The sequence below is a fragment of the Acanthochromis polyacanthus genome, chromosome 16 (assembly GCF_021347895.1).
Source record: "Acanthochromis polyacanthus isolate Apoly-LR-REF ecotype Palm Island chromosome 16, KAUST_Apoly_ChrSc, whole genome shotgun sequence".
Classification (NCBI taxonomy): domain Eukaryota; kingdom Metazoa; phylum Chordata; class Actinopteri; family Pomacentridae; genus Acanthochromis; species Acanthochromis polyacanthus.
In genome coordinates this window covers 34221427-34242397 of record NC_067128.1, presented here as the reverse complement: position 1 = coordinate 34242397, position 20971 = coordinate 34221427, and the positions used below count along the sequence as shown (strand labels likewise).

Below are 20971 nucleotides of genomic sequence, written 5' to 3'. Positions count from 1 at the left end.
GTGCTCAGCGGGGCGAAACATTGCTGCGGAGAGGAAACGTATAATGAGGCTCACCGTTTTAATCCAAACACCGGCGTCGTGTGTTTTAATTTTATCTGCTTCCCCTCCAGCCTGGTGGAGATGATGTGGAGGGCAGGGTGTGAAGGCATTTTTCTGGTGGCGGAGATTAGCTGGAGAAGATTAATAGAGGAAGCATGTGCAGCAATTTTCACTGATCATGTGATTAGTATGTACTTTTTATTAGATTTTTATCTCCCAATCTTACATTGCCAGTAGGTCTGAACTGTAGATACCAGTGAGTGGAGATGAGCGATCATCTTCTTTACATCTTTGTTATGTGACGATTGGTGTTGGTTTGTCTGTCTGTCTGTCAGCAACATTACTAAAAAACAGACCAACGGATTTGGATGAAATTTCTAGTGAAGGTCAGAAATGACACAAGGACCAAGTGATTAGATTTTGGCAGTGATGCAGCTTATAGTCTGGATCCACAGATTTGTTAAAGGTTTCTCTATCATATTTCTCCGAGTGTCCCTGGTCCCAGAGCTGGATGCTTCAGATCTGCGGTTGATGTTCCACCAGCTGGTCCAGTCTCCATCATGTCCACTGTGGGATGCTGCCGCTGACCTTCCTCTAGCCCTCTGCTTCCAACTCCCCTTTCTCCACCAGTCAACTCTGCATCGCCTTCACTATACTGTTATGCTAACTTACATACTGTTTGAATTTTACTGCTAGCTATATATGGAGTATGTTTAATGTCAGAGCCATACATCATCAGAGTAAACTATGAGTCAGTTTTCAATGTTAGCTTACACTTTGTTTGTGTCACATATCCTGTCATACATGTATCCAAATGTGTGTTGTGTTTTCCTTGCTTTCCCACCCCTCCCTCTTCTCCCATCCCTCCCCCTTGCCCTCCTCTGTCCTTCTCAACCCGCCCGGCCAGCAGGCAGATGGGTCCCCCCTATATAGAGCCGGGTTCTGCTCGAGGTTTCTTCCCTGTTAAAAGGGTGTTTTTCCTTGCCACTGTCTCCTTTGGGCTTGCTCTGGGGGTCAGGCATATGGGTTCTGTAAAGCGTCTTGAGACGAGTTGACTGTAATTGACGCTATATAAATAAAATTGAATTGAATTGCGAGATAACGGCATGGGGTCACTGTAACCATGAGAACAAGTGAACACTACATCAGCTGCCTGCGGACAGGGGCGGATCCAGATTAATTTTAGTGGGGGGGCATAGGGGGGTACAACAGATGTTTCAGGGGGGGCCACTGAAAAGTTGTAAGAAAAAAATGAAAGCTGCTACCGACCTCTCGCTTTTACAAAGTATTTTTATGTTGTTTTTTTTGCTCTTTAACCCAGTAGGAAAGCTGTATATGACCTTCTCATTTTGGACTGTTAGCATTCAAATTAGGATGGACTTGTTTCCTTGTTTATGTGAATTACAGCATCATCAGCTGCAGCATCTGTCTGTTATGTAAAACTGGTAAGCTCAACAACAGAATCCTGAGGGCAATTAAGTGACAAATACTGTACAAGAACAGCACGATATACAACCCTGTCAACTTACACTTCTTAGAATGTTTACTGACAATTATCACACCTAAAATAAGAAATAATATTCTGGACTTTTATCAACTAGTTCTCAGCTGTAAACCAGAAACATCATAGGGTTCTGTATGCTAATCAGTCTAAATCAAAATACAACCATAAATACAACCATTTACCAAAATGAGTACTACCCAATACACAGTGAACAACAACAATCTGTACCCTTGATCTGTGCTAAAATAATCAGAAATGTTCTGTGCAGGAATGTCAATAAAATACAGTAAGTAGTACTCTGTACATTTAATAGTAAACCTGAGACAATAGTAAACAGTAACAATACTTTCAACATGTCGTAAAAACATGCCATATGATGAAATAATGTAAAGTAGACCATGAAAAACACTATAGAGCAGTTTTCTTTGAAAAAAAACATCATCATGAATTTGTTCCAAAAAAACCGCCATAGTACACTATGTGGAAAAAAATGCGATTTTTTTTCAACATGTCATAAAAACATGCCATAAGATGAAGTAATGTAAAGTAGGCCCTGAAAAACACTATGGAGCAGTTTTCTTTGAAAAAAATCATGAATTTTGTCCAAAAAAAAACAAAACACCATAGTATACTATGTGGAAAAAAAATACAAATTTTCAACATGTCATAAAAACACGCCATATGATGAAATAATGTAAAGTAGGCCATGAAACACAGTATAGAGCAGTTTTCTTTGAAAAAAAAATCATCATGAATTTTGTCCAAAAAAACGCCATAGTATACTATGTGAAAAAAAATGTGATTTTTTCAACATGTTGTAAAAACATGCCATATGATGAAATAATGTAAAGTAGGCCATGAAAAACACTATAGAGCAGTTTCCTTTTTTAAAAAAGTATCGTCATGAATTTTGTCCAAAAAAACACCAAAGTATGTATGTCGAAAAAAAATGTGATTTTGTCAACATGTCATAAAAAACATGCCATATGATGAAATAATGTAAAGTAGGCCATGAAATACACTATAGAGCAGTTTCCTTTGAACAAAAAAGCATCATCATGAATTTTGTCTAAAAAAAATGCTGGGCGCCCGTGTAGCTCAATGAGTTAAGCAGGTGAACCATGTATAGGAGCTGGGGCCTCATTTATAAAACATTGCGTAGGATCCATACTAAAGTTTGCGTACGCTGAAAATACGAAAAGGGCGTATGCCCTTCGCCTCTGATTTATAAAACTTTGCGTATAAGCACAGCTGCATGCAATTTCTTGATAAATCGCACACCAGCTGGAAGATTGCACAGGTGGATCCACCTCACATTCCGCCCAGAGTGACAGGAAATGGGGAGAAGAGTAGGGGGAAGACATGCATAAAAGTGCCGCAGGCAGGAATCGAAGCCGGGCCACTACGTCGGAGACCACCCCTGCAAATGATTCTTCTGCTTTCCCCGATGAGGCATACGGGCGTGGGGTGATCAGTAAACAAAATTATTTCATAAAGATCACCGCACCGGCCCCAGATACCGGCCCTTCGGTCAAACGACCGAATGAAATAACGTTCAATCAGCTCCTGTTGATATATGAACATAGTTCTGCAAATACAGTCGTCGGCCGAATGACGCACTATAGGAACATCTACAACAACGACGGTTTATGATTATCCGGCTCTACAAGTCTAATATGTGATAACAATAAAGGTTTGAGATCAATCTGGTTTCAATTCGCCACTTCACCCTCCGGCACTGCCGTTCCCTCTGTCTCCAAAATGTGCGTAAGCAAGCATCAAAGTTGGCGCACCGATGCGCACATTCTCACGCCAAGTTTGTTTTTATAAATCACAACCTTTGCGTAGCCCTGTTTTGTGCGTACGCAAGCTTTATAAATGAGGCCCCTGGTCTCCAACGCAGCGGCTCGGGTTCGACTCCTGCTCATGGCCCTTTGCTGCATGTCTTCTCCCCTATTTACTGTCATTCTCTAACTTAGCCTGTCAAATAAAGCTGAAAAATTCCCAAAAATAAAATAAAAAAAAAAAACAGAAAAACGCCATAGTATCCTATGTGGGAAAAAATGTGATTTCTTCAACATGTCATAAAAACATGCCATATGATGAAATAATGTAAAGTAGGCCATGAAAAACAGTATGGAGCAGTTTCTTTGAAAAAAATCATCATGAATTTTGTCCAAAGAAAGAAGCTGGTCTCCAATGCAGCGGCTTGGGTTCAATTCCTGCTTGCAGCCCTTTGCTGCATGTCTTCCCCCACTCTTCTCCCCTATTTACTGTCATTCTCTAACTTAGCCTGTCAAATAAAACTGAAAAAGGCTCAAAAACAAAAAAAAAACACCATAGTATACTATGGCGAAAAATAATGCAATTTTTTTCAACATGTTGTAAAAACATGCCATCTGATGAAATAATGTAAAGTAGACCACGAAAAACACTATGGAGCAGTTTTCTTTGAAAAAAAATCATCATGAATTTTGTCCCAAAAAAACGCCATAGTATAGTATGGCGAAAAATAATGCAATTTTTTTTCAACATGTTGTAAAAACATGCCACATGATGAAATAATGTAAAGTAGGCCATGAAATACACTATAGAGCAGTTTCCTTTGAACAAAAAAGCATCATCATGAATTTTGTCGAAAAAAACAACACCGGGCGCCTGTGTAGCTCAATGGGTTAAGCGGGTGAACCATGTATAGGAGCTGGTCTCCAACGCAGCAGCTTGGGTTCGACTCCTACTCACAGCTGTTTGCTGCATGTCTTCCCCGTCATTCTCTAACTTAGCCTGTCAAATGAAGCTGAAAAATTCCCCAAAATGCCATTTTTCCGACATGTTGTTGTTTGACAAAAATACACTGAGTCATTTAAAAACTTTGAGACCATATTTTTCAACATAATTTTTATTTTGAAGCCCCAAACTGGATTTTCTTCATATGAATCATTTGTTTAGCATATTGGCATACAGAAACAAAAATCTAAAGTTTCAAGAATGATTTCAAAATAAAGAATTTCACAAAAGAAAACGGCACCTGCCAAACACAAAGTCAGTATGGCCTCCATTTGCTTGGATGCAGGCAGCAATCCGTCGGCGCATGCTTTGGACCAGGCTTCTGATTGTGGGTTGGGAACAGCCCATACGCCTGGATACATCACTGTAGCTCAAACCGGCCTCCACCATACCCAGTGCCCGGAGACGTTGTTCATGTGATAGACGCGGCATGATGCTGTTCACTGGACTAACAATGGTGGCCTTTTTTGGGCCTTTATATAGGCCTTCAGAACCCATTCTCAAACTGTGCAGATACTGAGTATTGCTTGGTGTGTATTTGGTTCACTTTTGCAAAGTGACCAACCCATGTGCAATGAATCATGACAAAATGACAACTCATCATTATCTCAACTACCAGGGCACAAGATCATCAGTAAATCCACAATGAATCATTACAACCCCCCTACAAGTAGAATTCTGTGTACATTTCTACCTCAAAGTTTCTATTGACTGTCAGTATACAATCTTTGTTGGTTAGCACTTTTGCCTTGTAGCTAGAAGATCCTCAGTTTGCATCCTGGCCTGGGGTCTTTCTGCATGGAGTCTGCATGTTGTCCCTGTGCATCCGTGGGTTTTGTCCAGGTACTCCGGCCAATTGGTAACTCTACATTGTCTGTAGGTGATCCTAATGACACCCCTCCCACTAATGAGAGTTAAGCAGTGTAAAGATAATGGACAACTTTTGTTTTGAAATATTGTTATAGTTTGTGTTCCCGCCACTCAAATGAATCCATTAAAAATGTAAAAGTGGGGCAAAGCCTCTCAAATGTAACCCCGAGATGTTTGGCCAAAAATAGATGTGTAAAAGGCCACGATAGTTTGTAACAGTGACACTTTTCATGAGTCGACTGTCAGATCTTGAAAGTTGGAGCCTTTTTTGAATGCATCAACAAAGGCTAAATCCCACAGCTGCAGTGTCACACAAAGATAACAGCTTCGACAAAGCAAGGGCAATGAAATGCTTCCTATGATAGGATCTGAGACTTGTCAAGTCTGCGCGAGCTGATTTTCACAGCGTGCTGGAATCGCTTTGATGTAAATTCATGCTTTAGAAATTGGTGGCTAGTTATCTAAAATAAATCTAATTGTTGAAACATGAAAAGGTACCAATAAGCATTTAAATCTTGAATAAGTGGGCTGTTGACTAAAGTACTTTAATCAAATGCAAAACCATCAATTTTGCACTTCAGTTCCATTTAATTGGAGCAGCACCTGTTGAAGAGGTGGTTACTATTCCTGGACTCTACTGTTTTCAGGTCAATACAGGAGATGGGTTTCATTTGTCATGATTTGTTCAGATCCTGCATGCTTGAATGTAGGAGAACAGGGGGAAAGCAGTGAAGTGTCCATAGTGTGATTATAGCTGGGAGGAGTTTGTATTGATTCCCATCTGACACCCAGATGGATGCTGCTGTCTGAGGCGTCAGAGGACAGGTGACTGCTGAGTCAGACCAGGTGGGACTTCGTTGGAAATACTAAGAGGCAGCCGGTGCTTCCGTTCCCTCGAGAACAGTCCATTGGCGCGACACTATTTATAGGCTGTCCGAATGTTGGGAGGTTGCAGCATGAGGAGACGTGGGCAGTGTGCTGCAAGTCAAACAGTCCGGCTGGTTCGACGCTGCTTGGAAAGTCAGTGGACGGGTCTATTACGGGCAGAGAGGCTGTAATTCAGTGTGTTCTAATGGGATGTCCAGAAGCAGACATAACTGATGACCCTACAGGAGGGAAGGAGGAGGGCTAAACGATTGCCTCCGGAGTTTTCCGGATGACGGACGAGTGCGGGTGCCATGGCGACGGCGCTAATGAGGCCGTGATTTGGGGGAGTCGGGCTGGCAGATGGCCGTGAATCACACGCAGAGAGAAAATGACACAGAGACGACACTCTTTAAATATAACCTTGTTTTTTTATTACACAGACATACACAAGAGCGTTAGCAACCTGCCTTCAGCTCCGTTACCTCCTCTGTCCCCGGGTCTTTGTTTGTTGTTTTTCACAAGCTACTCTGGGATTGAGATGTTTCCCCGTCACGAGACGAACTCGGGTGGCCCCAAGTGCTCAATCACGGCCAGGCGGGAGCTGGGAGACACACTTTGGTCACAGGTAATTAAACCACAGGGTGTTATGGCTGTTAAGAGGTTATGAAGTCTCACGCCTGTCACCTCAGTTTACGACTCTAAAGAGACCACATTTACTCAGCAGTTGGGCACCAGCAAGAGATCTGCATGACTCAAGATTAAGGGCAGTAGAAGGCTTAAGCATAAATATTGACATTATTGCATTTCCAAAGCACCTTTACAAAGAAAAATGGCCTGGTGGGCTCAGCCGGGTAAATGTGGTCCTTTAATTTCTCCGCTCAACCCCCAACCTCTTCTTGCTGGTCGACTCACACCGGTTTACTAATGACGCCCTGCTATGTGAAAATAAATAACCTACAAAAAGGAAACCACTCCCTTTCAGCAAACACGAGGCTCTAAAAATGTACAAAGTCTTTGAAAATAAGTCGAATGTTACTTAGAACTCATTTCTCTATGTATTTACATACAGAACCATACAAAACTGCAAAAGGATAAACTTAGCAGAAAGGTCAACAGCATTATAGAAATCATTTAAGCCCTACAGAGGTCTAGTAGATCTTCTCAGCAAACTTAAGAGATGGACCTCGTTCATGGGGTGTCAGACGAGCACTCACTCTTTCAGATTGTGTGTCCAGGTTAACAGCCAGCTCTGTTTCATTTTTCAAGCTCTTTGGTAACCAACATGACCGCTAAAAGACCCACACAATAAAATAAGCTAATGTCATTCCTGGTTTTTACATTAAAAGGTTCATACTTCCAAACACAAGTCATGACATCATTAAAACAATCTTTAAAACATATTTTAAAAGTCACAAACAAAAAAAACAAAAGACATGTGCACAGTGCAAAATCTAAAAACTAAAATCAGTTAACTGAAATTTTATGAGCGATTTTTCGTTTAGAAAGTAAATTTGCTGTTTTGGTTGAGCCTTTTATCCCCAACTATCGTCCACTCTGTTCCCATCACTAGGTGGCAGCACTGAGCCCTCTGCACTTCCTATGGACCACTGAACACACCAGCTCTGCAAACTAAACCACCGACCTAAGAGCAGAAAAGCAAAAGAAAACCTGGTGATAACCATAGCTGAAGTTGTACCGTGGAGCCGTCTGCTGTACCACATCCTCGCCATCTTGATTATGGGCTGTTTGAAGCTCGCAAACCGTGGTACTCTCAAACACTCTCCGGAGCCAAAGCAGAAACTGAGAAGATTTAACATTCCACTCTTTCCAGCTACCCAGCACCACAGCAGCAAAGTTAAGCAAACAGTTTGTGACTTTTCAATTCCTTCAATTCACTTTAGTTTTTGCCATCTTAACTTTTGTCCTTCGGAGAAACTGAAGGGCTCCTGCAGGGCAACGCACAAAAAAAGAACAGCAAAAACAAATGGAGAACAAACTAAGAACACCAGGTGTAGAAGAAATGTTATTCTTTCAACAAAAAGGGTGAATCACCAAACGAAGGAGAATCAAGGGAGTCACGGACAGCTGGAGCAGAACCTGTGCTCCACTTTGGTGCCTGATCCATAATGCGGCGACCTTTAGCCTCGCATCAGGATCCGACGTGTCCACTCCCTCTGAGACAGCGCCAGAGGGGTGGGGCTCGGGAAGGTGTCTCTTGAGGGCCTTCTGCTGGCTCCTCTTCCAGCCCCTTCCCTGGTTATGACAAATGAGTTCCCCGAATCGAAGGGGCAGCTCCTGCTCTTTTAACTCCTGCTTTCGTCAGATAAAGTGCCATTGGAGTCTTTGAGCACAGGAAGAGTCTGGGCTGCCGGTCCAGACAGACTTTCCGCTGTATCTCCGTACTCGCTCTCAGCCAGTTCGCCTTCACGCTCACAAATTACCGTCATTGGGCTGCTGAGGATTCGGCTGCGTGCGTTGTATTTGCTGCTGGCGGCAGAAGGCGGCGTGCGAGAGCGTCCGTACTTCAACCCGCTCATGGAGAAGGGCGACGAAGTTGGTGAGGACATCGCCAAGGCCTCGTAGCGGCTCCACTCATCCGCTGCCCTCTTGCCACGGCTGGGGGAGGAGGAGGGGCTGTGGGGCATCGTCGGTGACGAGGGCGAGGCGGCGGGGGGGTCTAACGCCGACTCGGAGCGTGTTCTCTGGAAGCGTGGGTCGGTAGAGCGAAGCATCTCGGTGGCAGACATCCGGAAACTGGTCTCTGAGCGGCTTCCCTTTTTGAGGAGGAGGGCCTTGAAGGAGTCGCTGCTGGTGGAGGACTTGCGGAGGTTGCGCTGGATGGAGCTCGCCTGACGGGGCAACGACGACACCATCCCTGGAGACATTCCTGTGGGGGTGACGGGTGGAGACTGTGGGTGGCTCCCACTCCGGGACTTGTCCTCCTCAGACTCCTTGCGACCCAGGACTTTGCGCTTCGACCTGTGGAGGGAAAGATGTGGACAATTAGCTTCCGTACAAGTTTACACAAATTCTGCAGTGAGTAAATGCAAGCAGGGTTATTTTTTAATTATTTAAAGGCAACTGAATGTTAAATGAACATAGTAAAATATATTTAAAGAGAAAATGCAACAGTTAGGGGCAGTTTTGTCAGGAAATAAGGACATCAGATTGAGTTGTTTAAATACAACTGCAGCACTTTGAGTTTCAGCCATTAACAAGGCGGAAAGATCAGCCTTGTTAATGTTTGTGTTGCAGCTTAAAAAGATTACATTTAAAACTCCGTGGCCCACGCACCTCAAATCTTTGTCCCAAATTTGCCATATGTCAGCACTGCCCCCAGCAATCATGCGTCACAGCACAGATCTTAAACAAGTCAGACAATAAGGAGCACAGAGTGGCGTGGCTGCTTTCAAAAAAAGAAAGGAAGCGCAATGAAAAGAAGAGTTACACATTTTTGGTTAAAGAAATCCAGCGAGTTTGTACATTGGAAGCTGCAGACGCTGCAACTCCGCAGGAAAGCTCGGACGTGGCACAATGAAATTAATCAAAAACACAAACTGGGAAAAGCGCCCAAAGCAGTTTTTAATCACACGAGGACGTTAGCCTCCTCCTCTGCTGGGGGCATCAGAGTAGTCGACTGCACCGCTCAGCCTACACGGTCTATAACTCCTGCACCAAAGCACAGCAATAAAGATGCAACTGGCAGAATACAGGGAATTAGGGCTAGCAGGGAAGCAGCCTTATTAATCTGTGATACAGGGGTTGGCATTGAGGGATTACTGCTGCAAATCTCAAGGTAGCATCGCCATGGTGGTTGAAACAGGACTCGCTACTTAAAGGGAAGGGGCTGATTGCCACTTCGCACCTCTCTAGAAAGGCTGCACCCACCCACTTCATGCCTTCTCTGCACAGTGGAGAAGAGAGGAGGAGAGAAACATGATTAAAGGCATGATAAAGCAGAGATACTATGATAACGGAGAGCAAACTGATGATAAAGGTGAAGAGCTGAGTATAGAACACAGTAGGGCTGCACGAGTGAAGGCAAAATAGTTTGATCAATAGATTTCAATTATTCATTAGAACCAAGAGATGCTACATTAACTGTATATATGAAAGAGTATTGAGAGGGAATATGGAGTCATTGTTTAATAACTTTGCATGAATGTATTTTACAGACTAGGAGGCAGATTACTGCAAAGACACCACTTGACTCCAAGCATACTCTGCTACATGTGCTGCGAGTAAACAGTGGAGTTGGTGAACAAACTGTGTGACGACACCGTTTGTAAATCACCCCAAGCATCGTTTTTTTGTGGTACATTGTATTAAAAGAAGTTTTCATATCAGCACTCACACTACAGACAAAGTTTGGGAGCAAATCAAGTTTCTGGTTCACAACGTCTTTATTAAAAAGGTATGAATAATAAAAAACATTATGAAATCTATGGATTTTGGGATGTACAGCCATGGCCATAAGTTTGGACACAAGTACCATGATGCTTGTGAATCTTAGAAAATACCACAAAATTGTCACTTACAATACAGTACACAACTCCTGAGAGCTATATTAAGTTTCATATTTAAAAAAAACATCAAAAGAGTTTGGTGTCATTTTGTTATTCTTACCAAATTCGGTTGTGAAAGTACTGCATTTTTTTGTTATTTTCTTCTAATATTATGTTTTGGGAACAAAGTTGTTCCAATTGTTGGAATTGATTGATAATATTATATCCCTTGTTGATTTGTTGACTAATTAAACTGGTGCTGTCAACAAATATTAGTTATGTTCTGTAATAGACATCAAAACAGACATGGTAAGTCATGCTGTGTCCAAACTTATGGCCATGGCTGTATTTACTGCATGATCAGACTTTGCTCTCATTGATTTGCGCCATTTTCCTCCATTTACCTTTAGGTATAAATTGATGTTACCCCAGACAATTGCTGAATAAATGTTAACAAAAGAAAGGAAGGGTTTAGTTTTAGAATTGAGAAGATTTAGTCTTTATTGGACTTTATTCTAGCCTAGCCACGCTAGACAACCCACGGCAACGAATTTAATTCTCTGCCAGGGTGGGTCTAGTTACCCTCCATAAGGCTCGAGGTTGGATGCTCCTAAAACTGGCCGGACCAATCACCATGAAGTGTAGAGTCAGAAGGCGGGCATAACTAAGTGACGACAGAGGCGTGACGATTCTGACAGAAACAAGCGGCGCACAATAAACAGTTATCTTTCGACTCGGCTTTGGCCACAGCCCTTAAAGATTTGAAGCTAAAATTCAACTTGAAAGATAAACAAAGGACGGCACGGAAGTGTTTCATTGAGAAGAAAGACGTATTTGGACTTATGCCGACGGGATATGGCAAATCCTTAACATACCAGTTGGCTCCGCTGGTTGGGAAGCTAATGGGACTTAGCCACAATCCGCCGGTGCTCTAGGAACTACGTCAGCTTATTCGTTGCGCTGATTGGTTGTATACTTACCCAATTGCTGCAGAGTGATTTGAAAGACAACCTTTTAGCCCGCCTCCCTCCCTGTCGAGCGGCCCTAGACACTTGTGTCTTAAGAGCTGGGGCTAGGCTAACTTTATTCATTAATTGAACTGCAATTTGTGGTGGTTTTCTAGGTGGTCGAACAAATTAGCTGTGCTGCTTTGTGACAAAGATAACAGTGTCATATACGACGAGCAAATGATTTATTTTAGCTTCACATGAAAAATTATTTCAAGCAACAAGCGATAATTTGTTTTGAGTATAGACTGCATAAAAAAATGGATGTAGTAACTGGTCTTAAAACTTGAAGTATCATAACTGCAATACCACCAAGTGCCACTAGGTGCTGGCCCTTCAGCTCCAACCATCCATACATTGTCTATGCACCGCTTAATCCTCATTAGGGCTCTCATTGGGGGCTGGAGTCTATCCCAGCCGACTTAGGGTGAAGGCAAGGGACTCCTAGGACAGGTCACCAGAGAGACAAACAATCACTCGCATTCACACCTACGGACAATTTAGAGTTATCAATTAATCTGAGCAGGTTTTTCGACTGTGGGAGGAAGCTGGAGAACCTGGAGAAAACCCACATGCACAGGAAGAACATGTAAACTCCATGCAGAAAGATCCCGGGAAGGCCGGAACACAAATCGGGGATCTTCTAGCTGCAAGGCGACAGTGCTGACCAGTACTCCACTGTGCAGCCCTGGCTCTTCACCTGCTTCAGACATTTCATTTTGCTGATCTGCTCTGTGCTTTTTATTACTCTTCTCCTCTGGACTGCAGCTGCAACATCCAGGAAAATTTTCACACACCCTGACGGCCTCCCAAAGGTGACGCCAAAACATCTCCACCCCAGCGTCCAGACGTTAGTTTACGAACCATTTGATGTGATTTGCAGCAGAGGTTTCTGGGAGCACAGCCTAGCATTTCAAAATGCAGTCGATCACGCTCATTTATTTTCAGGAAGCAAAAACTGTCATCAAGATTAGCATTTGATTGATTGTGCCGCCCCAGGACACAGTGAGGCAAAATCTTTAATCTGCAGATTAGATCCAGTGAAAGAAATTCTGCCCTAAAGGACAGATAACATGATACAGTATTTCCTGAAGGTCAAAACGAGCAGCAGGACTGAAGGATAAAAAACGCTTGGTGGGAGAATCTAAGTGTGCTCTCTGATTTTGGAAAGACTGCAAAATATGTCTGTGCCCTAAATTCAACCTCCATCTAGCGTCGTCCCCTGTGAGCTCCGTTGCCACATTAGCCCATCAGCATTACATAAGACTTGCCTCACACACATTCGCATGTGCACACACTCACACACCTGAAACCAGTCGAGCGTGACGACTCCCCGCTGAACTCGCGGTGACAAACACACAAAATACCCAAACACACAAACAAACAGCAGCGATACCAATCTCAGTTAAAGAGGTAAACAAGGCTGCAATGTAGGACACAACTCCGAGTGTTTGATCGATTTCTCTCTCCTGACTATAATACATTTGGTTTGGAGAATCTCCCTCAAGACAAGTTGTGTTCTCTGCCGCAGCTGTGAAGGCATTTCATTCAAGGTTTTCATCAGTTTTCTGTTTTCCCAGAGAGAAAGAAGAAAGGGAATATGGCAGCCAAGTGCCAACGTAAAACACAAATGAAGTAGGTATGACAGAAAGGAAGAGGGAAGGTGTCAAAGAGGGGACAAATTACTGGAATAACAGACCAGAAAGTAAACAGAACTGAAGCACAGCTGTGTTTTTTTTAATTGCAAAATGATGCCTGATAATCCCTCATTTGGAATTTCTCTAGTGGAGTTAATTTAATGGTATACTTCTTGCAGATTAGCTCTCAATTTGTGCGCCTGATTATGTGTTTTTTTTTTCCTTTGAGAGTGTAAATTCCTCTCATTTAAACAGCGCCGCCAGGAATCCGTCATCACTTCACAAATCTGCTAAAATATTCTGCATGTTCCATACCAGGGGAGGTGTGATGGAAGAGGAGCGTGGTAAACAAACAGGAGTTGGACTGCGAGGTTTACCCGCACAAGCTTACGCAAGCTTCGCGTCTAATTAAAGTGCACAATAAATCGTACTCGCACACGTGACGCTGGCGCCGTAAATACATCGACAATCTGTCCGGGGCAGAAAATAAAATCCCGTGAAATGAAATCCTGTGATGCTCAAGAGAACTCCGACTGGTTGCCGCACGTGACCGTGAAACACAAACTGGCGGGCTGCATGAGAAATTTATGTGTGCGCTGCCTTCAAAAGCAGCCGAGCACGTAGACAATATATGTCGGAGCGCAAGAGATGGTGTGTACAGGAGGGAGAGCGAGGAAAGACACAGAGAGAAACGGAGCAAGAGGAATCTCTCCAGTGGCCTCTAACCTAGATGAGGACCAGAGGGTGTCGAGTAGTTAAATAATGGATGAAGCAACAGCCTTTTTTTTCTTTGCTCCTGCTGAGAATGAGCAATGTGACTACGCTGACATAGATTCCTTGATAAAGGTTTGACTAATGACTCATATCGGTTCCTACATTGTCGCTGCTCATCTCTTCATGGGCCAGAAAAAAAAACTCTCCTGGACTGGGAGACTCCAGGGATCAGCTTTCGGACAGACGCACGGGTAAAGTTATGAGTGAGAGGTGCAGGGGCAGCGAGAGGATGGAGATGGAAGAATCGTGGGTTAAAGGGTGACAGGGATGAAGGAGCAGGGTGACATGTTGTAGTTTACGAGGAAGAAGAGGGAATGAGGTTTTGACAGCGATAAAGGGAAGGGGAGATAGGTGGAGAGACAAAAAAAAAGAAAACTGAACAACAGAGTATAACCATCCATTATCTATGCACTGTTTAATCCTCATTAGGGTCGTAGAGGGGCTGAAGTCTACCCCAGCTGACTTAAGGTGAAGGTAAGGGACACCCTGGACAGGTCGTATACAGACAAACAATCACACTCACATTCGCACCTATGGACAATTTAGAATCACCAATAAACCTCAGCATGTTTTTGGACAGTGGGAGGAAGCCGGAGTGCTTGGAGAAAACCCACGCATGCACAGGGAGAACATGCAAACTCCATGCAGAAAGACGCAAACTGGGGATCTTCCAGCTGCAAGGCGACAGTGCTAACCACCGATCCACTGTGCAGTAGAGTAAAACCAGCTAAAAGGAATAAATTATAGATTGGGAGTCGAAGTGGGTCAGGAGCAGAGAAGTTGTGGTGCTGGGAAAAGGAAACAGAGGTGGTGGTACCTGTGAATGGCGGCGAAGAGGTCCTCGGTGGTTCGGGGCCGCGAGGGAGTCGGGGTCACCATCTTCTGGCCGGACGCCCCGTTGGCTGACGGGGCCGGAGACGGATCAGCCGTGCTGGAGTCAAAAACCTCACCTGGCACAGAGAGGAACAAGTTTACAGCCACACTTCAGGGTCGCTGGCACACACTCATGCATCCGTCCTGTCGCATTAACCTGGCAGCCTGTGAAATCTCAAGTGGAGGAGGTGCCGAACTGTCTTCTTACATTCTCTTTCTCTCTCTCTAGATTTCCTCTCCTTTCTTCTCCTCTAGTTTAGCCTCTTTCCTCCTCCTCCTCCTCCTCCTCACGTCTGCGCTTCAACTGCCTGATCCGCTGCATGCAGTCTCACTTTACGCTTCTCCCCCATCCTTCCCCTCCGTCTCCCCCCTCTCCCTCCAATACAACGGAGCTCCTCCCCCCTCTCCCTCCGACCACGAGAAGCATCTCCCCCGGGACTCTCACCCCCTCCCTTACCTCTGAGAGAGAGAGAGAGAGAGAGAGAGAGAGAGAGAGAGAGAGAGAGAGAGAGAGAGAGAGAGAGAGAGAGAGAGAGAGAAGACGGGATGGAAAGGAAGAGGAGGAGAGAGAGGCTGAGTAGGAAACAGAGGATGAGAGATTAACACGACAAAGAAAAACAGGGAAAAAAAAAGGAAAAAGCGGAGAGGATGAATATTTGGACAGAAGGATAGATGTTGGAGAGGAGACAGTTGAGACTGAGGTGTGTTGGGGGGGCAGAGAAACCGAGCAATGCGGGAAAAAGAAGAAGGGACAGTGGTCACAAGAGATCTCTGCATATAAAATACAGAAGGATGAGTAGAAAAGGGAGAAAGAAAGAAAGAGGACGATTTCACGAGGCTGCAGCACTGCCGTCCCAGTGATAAGCCGTCTCTCCTGCTCTGTTTTCACAGTTTTCAAACCTTTAAAAGCTTGTAGCTTCAAGTTTGGCTCCTTTGCTTTTGAGGACAAAATGAATTTCACAGCTGCCTGAGGAACTGGCAGCGCCGCCAGCAGCATCATGACTAACCACACAGGATTGAGTTAATGGGCTTAACTATTAAGTAAATAAACTTTTTGACTGACACCTTTTAAAACTCTCCAAGTCACATTTAAAAAAAAAAAAAAAAAAAAAAAAAGCACAATGAATTATCAGTGAGACTCACCTGTGTCGTCCTCCTTGGAGCTGATGGATCCGGTGGTGCTGCTCGTTCCATCTCCCTCCTCTTCGTCGTCTTCATGAGCTTCTCCATTGGTGCAAAGTTCAAGGTCAAGACTGGTCTCGGTTCGTGACTCTTCCTGGATTTCTGTGGATGCTTCACTGCTCTCTGCTAATGGCTCGGAGCTCTCTGAAGTATCCTCCTCGTCCTCCTCCTGTTGCTCTCTTTTCACCTCTTTCACCTCCTCCTTTGTTTGTCGCTGCAGTGCGTCCACTTCGTCTTCTGTTTGGACCAGGCTGGTTGTGTCCTCCTGCTGAGACGGCACCTGTTCGTTGATTGGTTGGGGACTAAATGGTGGGACGAAGGAAAATTTGGGTTTCTTGGAGACTGCTGGGGGTTTCTGTTTGATGGGGGAGATCCCACGGCTCTGCGGGGGGCTGGGCAGTGCTGGTTCCTCCTCTTTCTCTTTTCCATTTAATAGAAAGTAACTTTGGTCCTCAGCTTTTCCATTTATGGCAGCAGTGTCTGGTGTGCCATCTGTGATGCTGCAGTCCAGGGACAACTCTTTCAGGAGCTTTGAAACAGGTGATGGTGAGGAATGGCGCAAATCCTCTTCTGGAGAGATGTTCAACAGGGGTAACGCAGTGGGTTGCTCTTGGGAGTGAGACGTCTCCAGGGTAAAGGGTTTTAGACCCTGAAGGAGGTCCATCCCTGTTTCCTGATCTTTGATGCGGTCTGATTCGCCATTTATCTCCTTTGTTGGCCGCTTCACTGAGCGGAGCTGAACACTCTGCAGTGCGAATGGGGTGATCAGGGGTTTGGGTGACTTTGTAGGGCTGCTGGAAGGTTTAGGTGCATCCTTCACTGCCTTCACAACAGATGGGGAGGAGGAAGAGGGGACAAAAGCAGGCAGTGGAGGAGGTGGAGGGGGCCCCATGGAGGGGACGGGAGGGGGAGGCGGAGGGGGAGGACTGAAGCTCCCATTGAAGGATGAATTGGAGTTGATCAGCGTTTCAGGCGATGGAGGAGGAGGGAACTCTGGGGAGGTGGAGCAAGCAGGAAGTGGGCTCAGGGAAGTGCCCTGAGGAGTGGTTGGTAATGGGGGAGCTGGAGGAGGAAGAGTGGGGGAAGCTGTTCCAGAACTTGGTGGCAGAGGGGGAGGGAAGGGTGGAGGTGGGCTGAGAGGGGTGCTGGGAGCTGAGGAGGACGACAGCGGTAGAGGTGGAGGCGGACCGTAGTTCTTGAGTGAGTCCGAAGTGTTGGAGGAAAGGGAGGTAGAAGAGGAGGAGATGGAAACTGAAGAGAGGAGTGATGACTTCCGCTCAGGAACTTTGGGTTTGGGCCGGCTGCCTGAGGGCGACATGGACCTGACGAATGCCGGCACTGGGGTTCCAGCTGTGGGGGTGTTGGACTGGCTGGAGTAGCCGCTAGATGGGGAGGTCAGTCTGTGCACCCTATCCGGTGAGGATGTGGAGGTTTTGGGCTTCACCGTCACCCCTCCCTCCTGGCCTGGAGCCCTAGCGGCCTGACTGCTGTGAATCTCGCCTCCGTTCTGTAAGACTCCTGGGTGTGCTGAGATGTTATCTGTGGTGTGGACCGGAGGGGTCTGTGCCCTCTGGTCTCCATGGTTACGAGGGTAGTCCATGTAGTAGCCCCAGGAGTCTGCATAGTCAGAACGCAAGCTGCTGGTTTCGCTCTGAGCTGGAGTGACGTGGCACAACGAGTACACATTAGACACACCGCCACAGTTGTTAGCTGCTAGTGACGCTGCAGAGCTAGCGGCGCTGATGCTGCTGTGACTGCGCGGTCGTAGCACCCAAGGATCATCGTAGTCGCTGCTCGGGCTGTGAGAAGGTGAAGACGGTGAGGCGCCCTTCCCCTTCCCTCCTCTCAGCCCCATCTGTAGGCTCTGCTGCAAGCTTGCTATCAGAGTTTCATTGAGCATGGCGCTATTTGGCTCAGGGGCACCACTGATGGCGGCAACGCCTCCAAGGGGCTTTTTAGCACCAGGCTTACGTCTGAGAGAATCTGTACGAGCTGGCGGCAGCGGAGGCTTCTTAGATTTGCGAAGAGAGATGCTGCGGGACAGAGAACGGTCACTGTACAGGCTTGCAGTGTCTTCCTGATTGGACATCTCCCGGCACTCGTACATGCTGTGCCGAGTTGCCCGTCCAGCTGCTGCCCCGTGCCCGCTACCATGACTGCGAGAACGCAGGCCTGAGTCCAGGTGCATAGAGGTGTAGTATCCGTCGTTGTCCTGGGAGTAAAGGGAGCTGGAATCAGTAGTGGTCCTGGAGGAGAGGTCCAAGCTGCTGTACAGGTGGTTGACAGGAGTGGAGCAGCTGGAGGTCAGAGCACGATGTGGAACCACCACATTTTCTGGGGTGTCATAGATCCACTGTTCGTCCGGCAGACAGGATGGTGGAGTGGGAGCCAAAGTGCTGTGGCTGTGGATGCTGCTGTCAGAATGACCCGATTCACTAGGAGGTGCTGCCACTTTCAGACCATTGTCTTGTGGGGTGTGAGTAGGGGTGGAAGTGACCAAGGCTGGACAGGTGGAGCTGTGGGTGAAGGCTGCTGGACTCGAGATCAGGGAGTCTGTGTTAGTGGAAGAAGCCACACTGAGCGGTCTCGCTGTGGGATAAGCTGAGACTGGGGAGTGGGGAAGCTGACCGGAGGTGTTGAGGGTAATCACCTCTGAGGAACTAGACAGGGTGGCATTGGGGATGAGTGAGGTGGAATAGGCTGCATGAGGGGAGACCACACACGCAGGACCACCACCCCACTCGCTGGACTGTGTCCCCCTCACCTCCTGAGATTTGGGCCTGGGCAGGGTGCCTGTCCGTGGGGCGTTTCTCATGTGCACCACTGTATCGTCAACCTGAAGCTTTCCAATCTGCCTCTGAGGCTGTTCCTCCGACCTGATGGGTGTGCTGCTGTAGATGGGATCAGAGCTGAGGGACACCCTTGCGCCCTGTCGGGGCAGGCTGTGAAAACGGGAAGGGTCTCCGTTAAACTGATGTGGCATCATCAATATTCCCGAGCTGTCACTGCTGGAGATGGATATACTTCCGGTTGAGGAGGAAGCAGAAATGCCAGCCATCTGAGCGGCGATGCCCTGTCCTCTCTGTGCTCGAATCCTCCTCATGGACGGGGGTACAATCTTCACTTCTTCTGTTTGGCAGCCCGAGTCTCGGGTCTCTGAACGTCGGAGTGTTGAGCTGATGCTTCCAACTCGGCCCAAAGTGGAGTACTGTCCTGGGATGAACATGGAATGTGGCCGGAGCTCTCCGCCGCGTCCTTTTGCTGCTGTCAGAGAAAGACAGAAAATAAGATCAGCATGCTACTGTGAAATCTTGTTTTCTCTTCTTGCTCCACTACCTAATTTTTCCCTCTCTGTGTAACTTCATCAGCAACAAAACCCTCTGCTCTTCTGGCTGAACAGGCAGATAAACTGTGGTCACAGGGAAGCTAATTAATTTGATTTGCTGTAACCCTGACTCATGTTAATAACTTCTGGTCTTCTTCATTAAGGAGAAAAGGATATGAGGGAAGACAGAGACAAGGGAAAATAGACTCCCTACTATGCTTTCCCTCGTAGTCTGGCTCTGGCACATTCTGATAGAAAAACGAAACAGCCTCCTGGGGTCCAGGACAGGCAGCTGGCGTGGCATGAAGCAGCCAGAAACGCATACACGGACACAGACGTACACAGAAACACATGTGCATGCAGAGACAGTGTTGACATGGTCACGCACGGTCACATAGGACAGAGCATAAAATATATGCAGATAAAAGGACACAGAAATGCAGATATCACAAAGACACGCTGAACATACCGGCTAGTAAACAAACAATTTGAAGAATGATTTGTAAGACGAGAGAGGATGTCTAATGTGTCTCCCATCTGTGGCGGCTCTCCTGTTGATGCTCGTATTCCAAAACATACACACTCATGCGTCCTTGGGTCTTTCTCCCCCCTTCCCCTCTCGCTATCTCTGAACCACACATACACTCTCTTCCTCCTTTGCTAAAAGCTGGACTGACAGCTTGGCTGCTGCTGCTGCGATAGATTAAGCTGCAGGTCTACTTCGCAGGCAGCTCTAGTGCACAAGAGAGGGAGGGATGAAGCACCGGGACAATTACCCCCAGCCCAGCAATCATGACATTCAGGGGCTGTCGTCAGCTGGCCACTAACCGGACTTTAAAGCTTTTTTCCTATCAGACTTAGTGATCTTATCGCGCCGAGGAATGACATTCTCCTTAAATGCTGCAGCCGTCCTACAGCTCAGTGACGTGTAAATAAACATCGGCCATGCGGTGCTGTCAGTGTCAGCTTAGTAAGCTTAGCGCTCGCTTAACACCCGGCTCGACTGAATAACTAAGGTTAGGAGACCTCTGAACCTTCTGAATATTTGTCATGTAGTCCTCATCTGTTCAGGCGATTAAAGGGTCCTGATCTGAAAAGAAAACTGGAGTGAAAAAAAGCGGCTTCTGCAGCCCTGTAGGTGTGAACAATCAGGAGCCGATGTCTCCCAAGCAATACACATTGGTAAGTAAGACACACATGGATAAGATTATCAATATGGCCCCAGGATTAAGGAACACACAAATACAAGTCAGGAAAAGGACTACAGAAAGTTGACCCAAAGAGGATTATAGCACAACAAAATTAAGAATTACAAACCCTGCACTTCTCTCGTGTGACAGAATTTTCCAACAAGCAAAAGCAAAAATATAGCCGCAAAACCATACACAAGGATTTCACGACTAATTCTTGGCTGTGGATACAGTTAAACAGGGTGGAGGAGAGCAAACGAGGACACACAATATGCAGAACTGAAACGGTGAAAGACAGAGCAGCTGCAGGGCCTCGATCCAATGCTGTGAAGTCATTCTGGCCCTCTCAATATGAAGAAGTTTATACAGTTATGATTGATTAGAGCACAGATCCATAGAGAGGAAGGTTAT

The 20971-nt window shown here is 46.0% G+C and overlaps 1 protein-coding gene across 13 annotated transcripts in view; it reads right to left on the bottom strand.

Annotated features, from left to right (window-relative positions):
* Positions 1–6475: 6475 nt before the first annotated feature.
* nhsl1b (NHS-like 1b) overlaps positions 6476–20971 on the bottom strand; it is a 159287-nt gene continuing 144791 nt past the window's right edge. For 6 of the 13 annotated variants that reach the window (XM_051960545.1, XM_022207010.2, XM_051960547.1 and 3 more), the window contains 4 exons: positions 16007–19309; positions 14808–14940; positions 9933–9971; positions 6476–9046 (listed from right to left, as the gene is read on the bottom strand). In XM_051960545.1, the coding sequence (XP_051816505.1) occupies positions 8371–9046; positions 9933–9971; positions 14808–14940; positions 16007–19309 (4151 nt within the window). In that variant the 3' untranslated portion in view covers positions 6476–8370. The remainder of the gene's footprint in view (positions 9047–9932; positions 9972–14807; positions 14941–16006; positions 19310–20971) is intronic. The other 7 variants (XM_022207011.2, XM_051960546.1, XM_022207014.2 and 4 more) reach the window with 3 other exon arrangements.